Genomic DNA, 15,815 nt, shown 5'->3' with positions numbered 1-15,815 from the left:
ACGCTCTTTGCTCCAATGTGACGTCAATGAGGATCCCACCCCCCCCCCCCCCCCCCAGCAACCCCGCTAATAACTCACCTTAGTTCGGTGCGATCATCGCTCATTGCAGTGGAATAACACTTACTGGATGCTGGTAACAAATCTCCGCTCACACATGCATGAATTTCCAAGAAAAGCGTCTGCAATGTTAGGTTAAATCACTGATGTTAAATCATTAATTATGTCGTTATAGCGGTCAAAATAGCGTAATAAACCATTTACGGTCAGTTTCTCGTTTATACAGGATATTTTAGGTCTGTTTAATAAATAGTTTTTAATTAATTCATTTTGCTTTCGATATTTTCCCTCTTAAGTAAAACAAACTCTACAGGTTAACATTATCTAATTCTAAGCCCGTTCAAAGTAAGCATGCGTTTCCTGTTCTAAATGCGAAGGATCCGTAGTCAACACGAATTTGTTACATTAATATTTGTGAACTGGTTCAATCAAATGTACTGAATCTGGAATCTGAATCGAGTCTGAATCGCTACGTACACTTCAAATCCAGTTAAACATCGACAGCAGACTTGAAGAAGGTTGCTCACAGTTTTAGAATTTTTAGAAAAGCAAATATTACGAAGTTTTGAGGAGATACTGTGGCTTTTAGCGATAACATTTGGTTTTAAAACTGCCGGTAGTTTGTTCGGTTCTCTGTATATTACATCGGGTGACCCGGGAGTCGCTCATCAGACTGTAGAATTTTATTTATCCGTTTCTGCCTCTGAGATGCGTCGGATTCTGATAAAACACGAAAGTCAGGGAAATATTCACCCACCGAGAAACGTCCATGACACAAGATAAAAATGAATGCTCAAGGCGAATTACTGAAGGTGATAACTATTACGCCTTATATATATAAATCTTTGTGAAATACAAGTGAAATGCATTAGGCTGAATAGTTAAAGTCACATGGGAAATGGTTTCTTGGAAATTAATAATAAAATAAGCCATCATATTTTATTCGTGGCTTTTTGCATTTTATCATTTGATATGTGAGTTGTTTGTCCTTGTTTGTTAGTTGGTTTAACCTGCAGCTATACAATTTTTAAATAAAAGGAAACGAGCAGTTAGGAGAGAAAAAGGATTTTGGTTTGCTAATCAGCTGAATGTAACGTACGGGCCTTGATAGACAGATAAACTGTATTTCAGCACTTAACAGACCGTCGGGTCATGCGGTTGACTCACGCATAATATTTCACTTTAATGCCACAATCACCAGCCTTTTTCTTCTCTCTTATGGACGTTTTTGACTCCTTAATAAATAAAACTGAATTTCCGGTACAGGCGTCACCGTCATTCTAATATAATCTCCGTACATTCGAAAAGCACAAATCTGCCTCCTGCCCCGAACATTACATTTTAGCGAGTTACTGAATACTGATTAAATGGTTTCCTTTCAATTTTTCAAATGTAATAGCCTACATGTGTTGAAGGAGAAATACTAAAAATACACATTTTACATTTATAGGCTACATACTACAATAATATGTTATAGACTACTATTTTGTCGTGTATGGTTTTAATAATAAATATTTTGGAATATCATTTGAAATCAATACTAGAGACGGTGCACAAATGTATTAAAGTATACAACTGACCAAGAGAGGGCGCCTTTATTCTCAGAAAATATGCTATTTTCCCAGCTTTTAAGTTTGATTCAGTGTTAATTCATAGGACTTACACGAGACTACACGAAGAATATAAGCGCGTGTGCGTATGCACTCACAGACACACGCACACACACACACACACACACACACACACGCACGCACGCGCGCACGCACACTCGCGCACGCAGACAAACACGCCAAGAATTGGCGAATCTACATGCCTCCAGCAAGTCAGAGGGAATGCATTTCATTAACAAAAAATACACTTACACATCCAGGAAAATACATTGCTTTCAGGCAGCATATGAAACTCAATTAGTTTTCCCTTTTTCTCCCTGAGCTGCGAAGACTGTTATTTCAGCACATCTCCTTAGGTCATAAATCCAAAGCAATATTGACACCCCAACATTTTGTAATAAATGCTGCGTGCTAATACACATCAACAGCTCAGGTGAAAATCCTTACAGGTATAACAAGCACATACACAGAAGCACTCAGTCATCTTCATGAGTACAGAGTAGGACACATTGTGGTTTGTGGGATCAAAACCCAGGTTTGTGGGATCAAATCCCAAATCAACTGTATCTGTGAGTTTTCGTCAAATACTCAGGTTTCTCCTATAGCCCAATGACCTGCAGTTAGCTAAATGGTGGGCATGGATGTGCCATGTGATGGACTGGCATCCCACCCAGGGTTTCCTCATTCCTCACGCCCCTGAGCAGAAGAACTGCATGGAGGATGATGGGATGTGGCTGGCAGGTGAGATGTGATTGTATTTGAAGTTCTCATGATGCTCACTACGAAAGAGCTGGCGACGGACTGATGAATCCAAACAATGTCTTTTGCTCTGGGCTAAAAAAGGCATTTCTCTGCCCTGCATGCTGAAAGCTCTTCTTATGGGATGCGGCAATAGTGGCAAGACGCAAATTAAGCTCTTCGATTAAGGATTCCTCCCAATTCCATTTTCCTGTCCCAAACCTTAGAGCCTCGTGCTGAGGAATGTCAGGGGCACTGTGGCCCCATTCCCACCAGAGTGGATGTCATTCACCTATGCCTACAAGGCAGGAACTCGCATCATTTTTGGGAGACACGAATTAGAGAAGGAAATTTAGTATTTCCCCTGAGACAGCGGTTTCAAAATTGCTCATTTTCCCATCTTTAATTCCCCAGAGAAGAGAAGTTTGATGACCATCAGGCTGCTAAAGTATGATTCACAAATAGCGTGCATGCTGAAATTATGATATCCACGCTGCTTTGATCATTCTTTCACGAGAGAATTGTGTGTGTGTGTGTGTGTGTGTGTGTGTGTGTGTGTGTGTGGAATGATCTTAGTTGTAGGGTTGTAGTCCAGTGAGATGTGGATCGTCCTGATGCACCTGACTGAAGGTCACCTGCCCAGCTCCTGTATTGCTCTACACCTGCTGATTTGATGTATTCCGACCTTGTGTCAACCTGAGCTGGTGGCATCGGCCAGTCGACCATTTTAGCTCTCGTATCTTCTGGAGGAACATGGAAAACAAGGTCAACCACCGTGAGGGCAGGAATGTAAGCTTCACAACGAAAGGCCTGCTTGTCTTTGATCATGTAGGAATTGCGCTTCGGTTTACTGGGATTTCGGATCTCTGAAGGCCCAGGAGACAGGATGGATGGCTCCATAATGAGCACGACCAACGAGATCTTTCATTTGGGTTAAATGATTATTGGATCTAGCAATTCATCCATCCATCCATCCATCCATCCTTTCACTACTTATTGTGGACAGACCTGGAAGTTAATGTTATTAAGAAATCAGGAGGAAACAGCACTTTGATGCACGACGATCACAGTAGCTGGAGGGTATGTCAGATGTTCCCAGGCTAAATTTGACCATTTTCACAGGTCTCTCTGCTGCTCCCTTAACTGCTCTCAGCTGCTCTTTCAGTGGGCTCAGGTACGCTTTGCTGCCACGGTATACCAGCGTATTTAATATACCGGCCCAGCTGGAACGCTAAGACCAGACCGCCTGCCGTTAGGTAATTCGCTACAAACAAAGAGCTGCATTCAACCCAGTTACTCCGCACTTTGGCGGCTTGTCCGACTGATGTGTCCCAGCAGTCCTGTCGAAGCATTCTTGTAGGAGAGAGTGAGAGAGCCAGATGGAGAAGAAGGGAGAAAGAGAGGAACAGCTGGGGGGCACGAGATGGAGGTGTAAAATAACGACATGGGATAGAGGGAGGGAAAACATGGAGGAAGATGGGGAACATCACTCTTAGAGGATCTAAGGGTCTGGAATATTGCTGGAAAAAGTCTGGATTATTACTGGAATAAGTCTGGAATATTGCTGGAAAAAGTCTGGATTATTGCTGGAATAAGTTTGGAATATTACTGGAATAAGTCTGGAATATTGCTGGAATAAGTCTGGAATATTGCTGGAATAAGTCTGGAATATTGCTGGAATAAGTCTGGAATATTGCTAGCTCAACACCTAAGAACTACATCCCTGAATTCAGTTTCCATGATGGGATGGAAGGAAGGGAGCTTCTTCTGTGGGGTTAATGGCAGATGGCACTACCCCTGCTGACAGTCAGGCCTCGAGGGCTGTAATGAGACACATGGCACCGCGTACGGCGCACAGATGCACAGAGAGTTTGATGCTGGGCACCAGCTCAGGCACGCGTCCACCGAGAGAAATGTGCCAAGAAGCAAAGATCTGCAGCCTCTTTCCCTCAGCTGCCAAAGGCTCTTCAGCCAGCGTATGGCCCCTGTTTGCAAGCTGGAAGCTGGCATGACAGAAAGCTGACTACTGGAGCAGAGTTTACACTCCAAAGTAATCCTCTGGAATTTACTGAGTGACGGACCGCAAAAGGAGGCCAAGACTTCTCTCTTTGGCCAGATGTAATGTAAAGAGCTTCACGGTATGTTTCCTTATTGCACGCTGAGTTGAGTTTTGAAGGGTATATACAAGAGAGAAGACACTGGTGTCATGCTTGTTTAGTTAGCAGCTGACTGACAATCTGTTAGGTTCTTGTAAACCATGCTGCTAACTCAATGCTTTACTGTGTGCTAAATGCTCAGACGTCCTTATTTAACAAGATTTGGGATTCAGTCAATCCTAGATTAGAAATCAGTCAGAGGTAGGGTAGGGTGGAAACATTTGCCCTGTCATGAGTTAGTCCATGGTTTGTGCTTGTAGCTTCTGGAATAGGCTCTGAACCCCCCCAAGACCCTACGTAGGTCAAACCAGTATGGAAAATGGTCGGACAGAAGAATTTATAAGACCAGCTACATCTGGGATCAACACAGGGTATGGTGCCATGGCAACGACTGTCTGGTGCCTGGGAGCAGAACATCCCATTTCCCAGAGGCTAAGTTAGGAAGTGACTCAGGAAGGTATGACATTTAAAGGAAATGTTCAAGTGTAAAATCACATTCCCTTCCTCTACAGGCATGTGGGGGGCAAAGGGTCACTTAAAAATACTACCAGCATTTGCTGCGAGCGGCTCTCTCTCTCCTGGTCCAACATCATCTCATGATTAATCTCAGAATAAGAGAGAACTGCAGCTGGCTGTTCCCTTGAGGACTCGGGGTCTGAGGAAAGACCGACTGGAATTTTCAAGGAGTATGTTTGAAGTGTCTCCAGACTGACGCTTGACGCAGCAGGTAAGGCAACTTACAATCCCCATAATTATTTCAGCACAGGTGGCTTAGATGAAAAGAGCCTCTACGGCCAGCATCTGGCCCCCGTCCACATCATGGGGTCTGGGATAGTTTGCCTGTGATTTTGCATCCTGTGCTTATTCTCTGGGCACAAAAACAAGTGTTGACTACGGACTGGAGACGACCATGTTCCTGCAGATCCTGCTCATTTTGCTATTTAAGTAAGCATACGTGTCGGATGTTCAAGACAAGAAGATGGAAGTCTCTGCACTCGGAGAGATTCTGTGCGAAAACGCATTAAAAGTAGCGGAATGGGCTTTCAAAGTATCGCTGTCACACGCATAATCCCACAAAGCAATGTCTGCCAGGAAAAGCCTCGAGAAATTGTGATGTTTGAAGTGTCAGAACTATAAAATAAACCTGCTTTCTCTTATCCTCATCGTCACTGGCAGCGATGTACCTGTTCCCAATTCACACATACCCTCCAAAGTTCATTTATTAAATGTATTTGTCTGTAAATATTATTATTTTCACATCTATCGCCTCTCCTGGAAATCTGAGCCGATTTTTCACTTCTCTACCGGTGTGTTTCCCTCCAAGACAACAGACTGTTGTGAACATGTGTGACAAATTCTATGCTGAATCTCCTTCTGGGGTGATAATTGTCTTAACTAATTATTAAACAAGTACCGACTTATGTCAAGATGTGCCAAAGCCATTTGGTGGAATAACTGAACCATTTATAAACGGAATGGGCCGGGTATGCAGCATGTGCAGTGCGTGTAAGCCAATTAAGACATTTCCAGGTCTAATTCATGAAATAACAGGTGCTGTGTTCCTCGTATTATCCGAAGCAGGCGAGTTGGAGTGGTGCCGAGCAGTTTGCTCTGGTAAGTCGTTTCGATGGACGCCTGCACAGTGCCAGGTGGATTGGGCTGTGGGGAGCAGTGGGACATTACCTTTATTCTGACAGCAAGGGGGGGGGTGACTGACAAACAGCCTCTGACTAACGGCTGCCATCCGCTGGCTAATGGGGGAGCCTTTCAGGGCTAATATCGGCAGCGTAAATGACGTCAACGCCCGTCCAGTACAGGGGACTTTAATTTCTACCGCAGGTCAGCCTTCATCGCCTCCGTTATTCCTGGCGCACAGTCACAGATGAACATGTGAGGCTGGTTTTGTTTTAAATTACGCTCATCGCTGCGATTCGGCAGCCGGTTAACCCCGGGGGAGCGAGCGGGATGCAAAATAAATTACACAAATATCCCCTTAATGTGTCCGAACACAAACATCACACAATCTCCTTATGTGCCGAGCTACACTTTGGCTAATGCGGGACACGGGGGGGCGTTTACATTGGGTGCGGGAGTTGGGGGAGATGATGCACATGGCAGTTTTCGTGTGTCGAGTTCCGAGGCATATGAACCCCGCACTTCTGTGCTGTTTTGGAAAAAATTAAGTAGTAATAATTATAATAACCAATTTTTCCCCAATTCTTGCGTGTTACCAAGCCTTCCCGGAAATGACGAGCAAAGACGAAGTCTGCTGACTCCTTTTAGTTGCAGCCAGATTCTTTCCAGGACCATTTCATGTAAACAAATCAATAAAAACAACAGCTAGCCAGATTCTAATTAGATTCTTTGACAGCATTATACATTAAATGCAAAATGACTTATGCATGCGAAAGCAATCTGTGACACTGCTTGCGTCTAACTGCCGAACCATTAGGGGGTAACTGGAACGATCGGGTGAGGAAACAATCATTTAAGAATCGGGGCCCAGCAGATAGATACACAATGTGTCCACGTGGGGGCACTCTTCCCCAATCTACAGGTTGAGTACCTGTTTAAAGAGCTGGAATCAGGGCTCTGACCTTTACATAAATTGATAGTCTATGTCCTTAACCAGTATGTTACCTGTGCAGTTTAGTGGCATCTGGAGTTAGGAGCTCAGGCAGATTTTTAACGAATAGGATGGGAGCAATTTATGTGTCATTAACTTCAATGGGGCTCATGCGTGTGACGGAATGAAACCTTGGGTCTTCTGGTATCCCGGTGCTTTTGTTACTCCGGCCTGCATTGCAGGTACCGTCTAACTTCCAGCCAAGCTCCATCCCCACCAAAGCCAGCCCCGGTGCACTCATCTGGTTCTCGATCCCTCAACATCTCCCTTTGACCCTGCCTCTGCCCGAAGACCGAGAGGAGAGGAAAAGGCCGTTATGGATCCAATCTTTCCCACTTCTTGTCCTACGGCAATGATATGTGATTCTACCTGGACCTTGGACAGGAGGACACTTCCAGTGTGTTATAAAGCAAATTTGAGTTTGAGTTAGTAGTAATGTCACGGTTTGAAGTTGTTTTGTTCACCTGAGAAGTTAACTGCTAGAATGCTAACTATCGTTTAATCGGACCATAATGACTATAACAAGGCTATATTAGGGTTTTACAGTGATGCATATAGATATATGAAGAATCATAACTGAATGTAATCACTGAGCAAATGGCTTTTTTTGCGAGTCTATCAGCTATCAGCCTCTGACTAAATGCCCCAATCAGCAAAGAGCACAGAGGTCTACGGAGATAGTATTAGAGCAGGAGTCCGGTTCTCTGAGAGGAATTAGCGCAATTTCTGGTGCATTCATTAGCTCCAATTTTCTATCTTAATGGCAGTTATCCCAAAGGCCCTGTCTGCTGTATTAGAGTGCAGGAAAACATGGGCGATGACTGTGAGGATGGGGGCAGAGCTCAGAGCGCGATGCTTTTATAGGAAGGGACCAGCTCCTGCCAGATGGACCCAAATTGGAGTTAACTGCAAAATCAACAACCCTACATGTTTTACAAATGGCCTGAGAATTCTGAAATTGCTCCCTCACTCTGTTAAAAAACTTTATCACGCTGAAGAGTACTTCTCTAAATACACGAAAACACAAAGTTTTATTCCAAAACTAACAGTAAGCCGTTAACTTTAGTTTTTCAGCAAAATTAATGCCTGCACGGCAGTGAAAATGAACTTTGGCGATACTTAGAAAAATTATGTGCCGTTTTGTGCTTTAAGGACCAATTTGTAAGCGCCCTCTGCTGGTCTGGAGGTGCTACTACCATAGCTCACCTCCACAACACCTCTGACAACCTGCGATTAGATAACTTCTCCGAGACCAACATGTCAGGGATCTTCATACTGGACAACAAGAGAGCAGCATACCTTAAGAAACTGGTTTCTCACACATAACCACACAGACTTTATGCTTGTTCATCTTCAGAAGAAGTTTTCCCTTATAAACAACAACATGGAAATCGAATTTACATAACCAACACATGCTGTGTTTTTAGTTTTACCTCAAAGGGACTGAAGAACATTATTATGTCTTTTTAAAGGAGAGTGCACAGTGTTTCCATAATCTTGATATGTGTCAGAGAAAAGCAGACAGGGTCAGCTCACACACAGATGAAGGGAAGGAATATTTCATGGTACCTTTGGAATTCGTTTAATGGGATCTACATTTATAGCAGAATGTGGAAAGTGGGGTTAGTTTGAGTCATTAACGCTGGTTAGAGGTTCAGTGACTCTCACTAACAAAGGCAGCCTTCAAAAAAACTGATTTAACATTAAATATTTAACATATCCAGTCAATTTTTAACGTATCTATGTTACATTACTGCCTGCTAAAATCAAGAGACACTGACCTTTTCATAGTTTTGGTAGCTTTTCAAGAAAACTGACCAAAAATTCATCTTCCAATCACAGTTTGCTTTCCTCTGGCCTCTCTCTTCATAGATTTTCCAAGCATTAATTTTTCTTTGACGCTCCGCCATTTTGGCTACAGCGTGTTCCCAGTCTGTTTGCTTTTTTTCGGGTAAATCGGGCCCAATTAAAAAAAAAAAGAATGCTGGGGTTAAAGTGTCTTTATGCTTTGCAATGTGCCGGCTGCATAATTTGGCCATAATTAATCTTACGAGGAGGACCAGTCTTGTAAATACGACAGTGTGAAATGTAAGCTCCCCCGTCAAAAAAAGAAGATAAATTAACAGGATTCTTTGATCTTTAACGATAAAATCTGCAGCTGTTTGGGGAGAAAAAAAGGTTTATATACAGAGCAGCTGGTAAGTCCTGCCGATTCCCTCTAAATGAAATGATGTACCTGAATTTCTGCCAAAGCCGGGGTTTTTAAATGATTGTTGTTCTGCCTTCCAGGTAATGCTGTGACAAAGTAAGGTGGGGTGACCGAGGGGTGACAGGGTGTCAGAGAATCTAGCCAGCGTCCGCCGTAGTGCTTCATAGACCAGGACACCAAACGGGGTTCGTGTGAAAGCAGACAGAATACCACTACTCACTGTATTCTCTAAATCACTTTAGTTCCAAAACTGAAGCCAAAGACAGAGCAAATCAGAATGTTCCAGAATGTTCCTGTTCTCTAAGCTGTCCAGAGTCTACCTGCTCTCCAAATTAGCTGTCATGCACATGGTGTGAAAATCACCTGACTTGGAAATACAGTCATGTGTCAACGAGAGCAAGAATCCCATTAACACTGTATGTCTCAGGAGTGTTTAAAAAGGGCTTAAACATCACAGACATAAACAATTTTCAGACATTGATACACCCACCAGTGAGACAACGCCTCTGGCATAAGTGTGTTTATCTGTTGCATATATGACCTTTATCGTGACACAGACAAGTACATAATTGTACTGATAAGCTCCAGACCACACATCTATCTTTCCTTAGATGGTCACCAACAAGACCTGGGCTCAACAACTCTGATGCCCAGAGGACCTTCTGCACTGTGACAGAGAGGTGAGCATCACTGAAGCTGCTAGAACAGGGGCCAGGCCGATCAAAGGGAGAGATAGGCAGCCTGGTCTGAAACGCACATTGTTCACCAAGCCCACACAGAAAGCCCGGGCATCTGCACTGAACCCCAACGCCCCCTACAGGTCTACTTTCATAATGACATGCTGACAATATTAACAGACAGTCCATTTAGAAAATGGACTTATAAAGGGAGAGATTGCATGATACGTTTAATGAACAGAAGTTTGAAGGACTGGAAAGGTTTGTAGATACTAGGTAGTGTCACGAGATTCCGGAATCATATCACCAAACAGAGGCAATCTTGCATTATTTTCCTAAGAAAACAGATTAGGAAGTTGGCAGAGGTCTGAGACAGAGGTTGGTGCTGGTAACGGAATCCATCATGTGACTGGAATCCAAGGCGTAAGTGGCGCCGAGGTGAAGGTTGACCCAGGTTGACCCCAAGGCAACCAAAGAGTAATCCTGTCTGCCTGGCAATAAATGCCTGTAGTGGCATCTCTCCCGTGGAATCTTCCAGGGACGGATCTGGGAAATTAACGTAGCCATTGTCTATCTTCTGTATTTTCAGTTTGGAATTTCCAATTATAGCGGCAGGCCCCCAGTGCCCTGGGGAGTGATTCGGAGGCAGACCGAGGACAGGCTGGGTGGGTCGTGGGGAGGAGCCCGGGAGGTCATGTGACGACGAGGATGCCGAAGTGGATGCGTAGCTGCTCAAGGAAGACGAAGGTGAGAACTGTGTGGGGGATGAGTCGGATTCCAGCGGGAACCAGACCCTGCAATGCGATTGGTCAGCTGGTCAGAGCGAAAAGCGCAGCCTGCTAAGGGCACTGGAAGGCAAGCGCGAAAACCACGCAGTTCGACAAGCCTCCATACCTTGTAGAAAGCCAGCGGTCCCAGTCGAGCTGTGTCCCTCAAACAGTGAACGACTCCCTGCAGTACCGGGAATAGGGTCACTCACCGGGCCACTAGAGGGCGTAACACACACAGGCACACGCTGCCTTGCAGCCTCACCCTATATTCTCCATTAGAATTCATCAGTCGAGTCTTCATCACGTCGAGCGGCTGACACAGGACGGTAGCACAGCCACCCTATGCAGAGAGTGGAGGGAAGTGATGTTGGTGGTGAATCAGTCACATGACCTCTTCAGTCAGTCATTAAAGTGGGGCTGATTAATACAGGCCTTCACTGGTCGGAATCAGAAAAGGAGCACGTACTGCGATCAGACTGGCCAGGAAGTGGGTGGCGATGTTGTCGGACATGACCCCGGCGCCGAGGACCAGCTGCTTCGCCTGGTCATAACAGGACAGCTACGCACAGGCAGGTATGTTAGAACGCAGAATACAGTGTATCTGCTTCACGCACACACACACGTCAGTGCTCCATCACCTGCCCCACGGTGACCATGGCCCCCCTGCTGGATGCCATCGTGGCTCCAGAGAAAAGCTTCATGACTCCTTCTGTGGAGACAGACACAGTGGTGTGGATCCTACCAATGGACACGCGGACTGCTAGCGGTAAATCTTTCTGAAGGAACCAGCCCCTGGCCACTTAGACTCCAGCGCACTCTGACCCCAGCTACCTCATGCAGGCTTTGACCCACTCGAATCCCACCTCAGCTAACTAATCCAATTGCAGGGTCAATGCATAGCTCCGCCCCACTCAGACCACGCCCCACCCAGACCACGCCCCACCCAGACCACGCCCCGCTCAGACCACGCCCCACCCAGACCACGCCCCATCCAGACCACGCCCCATCCAGACCACGCCCTACTCAGACCCCAACATCTGTATCTTACCTTCTTTCCAGACTCGAATGAGTCCATCCAGCACATGTGCATAGCTGTGAAACAGAAACAAATGGCTCAGCAACCGGGCGGAACAGCTGCAGCTTCCACAGTTGCATGTGACCAGAGCACAAGATAAGTTCCGTTTTTGCTCTGAAACCTGAAATACTCACTTTCTCCTGAGTTGTGGTGGCAGCTTCACATCATTCTGCATCCTGTAAAAGAAATTTTCCCTTGTTCCCTTCACAGACAAGTATTTATCTACTGACACAAAGACATAACCGATTACCGTCCGACGTGCTTATAAAAACCACAAACCATACCAACCTTTCACGTGGTATCACTGACACCTAGTGGATATTCTGTGAATTACAGCTATTTTGCATCACTCTAGAGTCTAGAGTGTTCGGAAAATGCAAGTTTTCCCATCCATTTACCTTTTAATGGCTTATTCTGGTGAGAATAAGGGGTGCCTGGAGCCTGGTGATGCCAGGTCACATACACAACCATGCACTACAGGCATTTTAGAGATGCCAAGTTAGCCTAATTGTACATCCTGGGACAGTGGTGTGACGTGGGCGGAGCTCCAGATACGCTGAGGGGGTGTGGAATTCAAACCCACAAGGGAAGGGTGCCACCCATTCAGCCACCGTGACTCACCTGACATTGACCATGTCTGCTGGGGTCCCTATGAAACCACCAATGAGCCCTGAGGGCGGGGCAAAAAGACAGCCTATCAGGGTCATGAGGATGAGAGATTGGTGCATCGCTAAATGCTTCAGCCAATGGCACCAAAGGACCCCGTCAACGGTGAGGTCCCCACTGACTTATACCACACACACACTCACCTCCAAAGGCCGCCAGCAGTACTTTCTGGTAGAACGGAATCGGGCCCTGGTTTCCGCTGGTCATCGTGTCGCGCACCGTCTCATAGATGGCAAAGCGGGTCATTGAGTATGACATCTGTACTCAGAGTCATTACAGGGACTGTCAGTGGCGCAAGCCTACACAACCAGACCAGCATCCTTAAAACAGCCGCCTATCGCAACAATCACGTCTGTTGTTCTTTATACTTCCGTCAAATCGAGGGAAACCGATTTGGCAAAATATCCTGACTGGTTCTAAGGTGCATTTCAGGTCCAGAATGTAAAAATCCAGACCAAGGTTTTGTTTGGAGGTGGGGGGCAACAGGGCCACCTGCTGAACTACTTTGCCACTCCATACATATTTCATTATAAGCTAAGTGTTATTGTGAAATGAGTCAGACTTGGAAACTGACAGTAGGTGGGATTACCGTGCTCAGCCAATCACTGCCTGGTTTGACCCAATAGGTATCAATAAAGTAGCTGATCAGAAATGGAGTTTGGGAAGCGTCACTCCTGCCATTACCAGTATTTTGTTCCTTGAGGAGATGTGACACCAACCTGCCTGCAGAGGGAAGCACTGAGGCCGCTGTAGAGCGCCAGGACCCCTTGGTGGCGCACCACGGAAACAGCCATCCCCGTCATCCTCAGCTTGACCTCCTGCTGCGTCTGCAGGTGCACCTGGGGACCGGGAGGGCGGGGTCAGCAGCAGGCACATGACCTTGGTGGGCCAATCACATAAAGGATCATCATGCCTTCTCAGTCACTGATTACTGTTATCTAAAAGGGTGTTGTAAGGAATAGGGAATGGGATTACATCACTCAATCACTGTTAGCACACAAGAGTCTCTTCTGGAGTGGATTTCCAACATGCTCCACGTTGTCACAGCACCACAAAGAGCTGAAACAACAAGTCATTTCTACATAAAAAATATTCAGATCATACCAATAATTTGCATCCATGCACAAAATATATTTCCACAAAATGAAAACCTGGTGCCCCTGACTTATTCGTGATTTTAAAAAGTTATTTTCAAAATGTGCTAATTTGTCTTATACCACGGGCTGTGCCCCCCCCCCCAAAGCGTCTTGTTTAATGGCATCAAAACCAGCTTCCATGACGAGCCGTTATTTGACACCAGAGAAATAGCGCGTCTTAACCTTTCACGGTGTCTCTGTTTATTGGGGTAAAGGTTACGCGTCCCACAATCCCTCCCTCTTGCCTCAGCATGCGTGTCTGATGTTCCTACTTCAGCCACTTCTCACAGGCAAAAGGGCAAAACCTTCAACCCTCATTTTCTGTCAAATCTAAAAATCATCGGAAAACTGAATATAAAACCACATCGTCAAACAGAATAACCAGATGTGCTTGATTAATGGTCCCGACTGAAATTAACCGTTAATTAGAGACCATCTTCAGTTGAACAGCTTTCTTCTATTTCATGCAATCCTTTGTCCTCACTCTTTATTTAATATACTGTACTATGAACTGGCTTGTCATTCAAAGTCAGAAGCGACATTCATAAAACAAGATGTCAGAGACCAAAGACCCCGCACAAAACCCAAAACTCAGCAACCACCCGCTCTGCTGTGATCACCACACGCGCAGTTATTATCCTAAGAAGGGGGAGGGGTCATACTCAGTTGATATTGAGCCACTCTGTTGGTGACAATAAATGATTAAACTATTTCATAAAGTTTGTTACAGATGCATCTCGAGAGATCTCGAAAAGCGCTATATAATTAAAATGTATAATTATTATTAAGTGGTCACGTTATTGAGAATGCTAGTATAAAGAAGAGGTATAAAAAGTGCCTTAAAAGTAGAATAGCGTCGGAAATTTCGCGTTCTGCGATGTCTGCGCATCCAATGCATTCTGAAAAGCGTAATAAATCACAAATCAAATTCGACGGGTCTCCGGTTGAACCAACATATTGGGGCAGAGCACTTGTCTGCTTAAGATGGACTAACCAGTGACCTTCAGTGAGCGACTCAGACTGCGCTCTCTAAAGCGGCTCCCGATTTGGACACTATCTGTAAATTGCTGGTCTCAGTGATTCTCTGATTTTTAATTTGCCCAAACGGACTGTCAGTGTGAACTCCCTCTGCCAGCCCTGGTTTCACGCTGACAGCCTCCATTCATCATGCTTTTACCTTGATTAGGTCTAGCGGGTGTGTGCAGCAGGCGGCTCCGCAGGACGCGATGCCCCCGAAGTACCAGCGGGACACCCTCTTCTCCGGCATGCCTCTCAGACACGGCTCGTCATGGGCAGGGACGCAATCCTGTCCTCCGCCGCCAGACAGATTCGGTTCGGATGGGAACGCGGGAGCCCTCGATCTCAACACTACTGCTAATTTACTGCTCAGACGGTCTCCTAACCTACAAGCAAGAGAAAGTCGCTGGAAACGTAAGATTTCATCAGCAGGGAAGAAAGCATAAAGGTCTCAAGGGGGCGGGGCTCGAAAAGTAAATATCCTCAAAACTTCCTGAATTTCCTGCAATTAAATGAGATTGGGATTAATCGCTTGCAAGCAAATCGGTGCAAATTTACAGAATGAGCCATGAGCGTCGTTAGCTCCGATCACTCGGGGGTATAACCTCGAGTATTTTAAGCCTAGCCCCAGTATTTTAGCCCCTATTTCAATCTTTCTCCAATAAATAAGTGAATAAATTGAAGGCAAGCCCCAGGTAAACTTGATTAGCCCCTGATCTGTTCGATAGCTAGAAACTCCGCTGGAATGAGCATAAAATTCACGAACTGTCACGCTGTAGTAGAGGTTTATGTGTGATAAAACATCTAAAAAAATAACCTATTTTCCCTCACTGTGTGGTTTCATGTCGTGTGTCCAAACTGTGCCAAGAAACACTGCAGCTGCCTTCTGAACATCAGCTTACGTGACTAACATATAAATAGCAGCTGGCTTTTTAAGCATATTCATGTGCACAAGTGGCTGCCGGTTTCCAAATACACTCATGTCATAAGGTGTCGCGCAGCTCGCTGTGTGCTAACGCAAAAAAAAAAAAACACGCAGCACATTTCATACCTGTTTTTGTGAAAATTGTAGTGGTGA

At 45.3% G+C, this 15,815-nt stretch overlaps 1 protein-coding gene and 1 long non-coding RNA gene across 2 annotated transcripts; one reads left to right on the top strand and one right to left on the bottom strand.

Annotated features, from left to right (window-relative positions):
• Window positions 1–5,097: 5,097 nt before the first annotated feature.
• LOC125717633 (uncharacterized) lies at window positions 5,098–15,027 on the top strand. Its single transcript, XR_007384564.1, has 7 exons — window positions 5,098–5,288; window positions 9,477–9,581; window positions 10,008–10,076; window positions 10,663–10,820; window positions 11,274–11,416; window positions 13,291–13,417; window positions 14,907–15,027. It is a non-coding gene; the product is annotated as an uncharacterized LOC125717633 (long non-coding RNA).
• Window positions 8,754–15,029, bottom strand: LOC125717604 (mitochondrial dicarboxylate carrier-like). The gene is made up of 11 exons (XM_048990736.1): window positions 14,898–15,029; window positions 13,304–13,423; window positions 12,728–12,842; window positions 12,540–12,588; window positions 12,053–12,094; window positions 11,892–11,935; window positions 11,482–11,552; window positions 11,310–11,402; window positions 11,106–11,183; window positions 10,968–11,024; window positions 8,754–10,867 (listed from the first exon to the last, which is right to left on the bottom strand). The coding sequence occupies exons 1-11, from the start codon at window positions 14,985–14,987 to the stop codon at window positions 10,766–10,768; spliced, it is 861 nt and encodes a 286-aa protein (XP_048846693.1). The 5' UTR covers window positions 14,988–15,029; the 3' UTR covers window positions 8,754–10,765.
• Window positions 15,030–15,815: the final 786 nt, after the last annotated feature.

This window comes from Brienomyrus brachyistius, chromosome 22, assembly GCF_023856365.1.
Source record: "Brienomyrus brachyistius isolate T26 chromosome 22, BBRACH_0.4, whole genome shotgun sequence".
Classification (NCBI taxonomy): Eukaryota; Metazoa; Chordata; class Actinopteri; order Osteoglossiformes; family Mormyridae; genus Brienomyrus; species Brienomyrus brachyistius.
This window is presented reverse-complemented; position numbering and strand designations above follow the sequence as displayed.

What these genes read in the sequence shown, in the direction of transcription:
- LOC125717604 (XM_048990736.1), bottom strand. Translation starts at nt 14,987, where the DNA reads ATGCCGGAGAAGAGGGTGTCCCGCTGGTACTTCGGGGGCATCGCGTCC. An exon ending in ACCCGCTAGACCTAATCAAG is followed by an intron (nt 13,424 to 14,897) that starts GTAAAAGCATGA and finishes CCCGGTCCCCAG; the next exon opens with GTGCACCTGCAGACGCAGCA. An exon ending in CCATGGTCACCGTGGGGCAG is followed by an intron (nt 11,403 to 11,481) that starts GTGATGGAGCAC and finishes GCCTGTGCGTAG; the next exon opens with CTGTCCTGTTATGACCAGGC.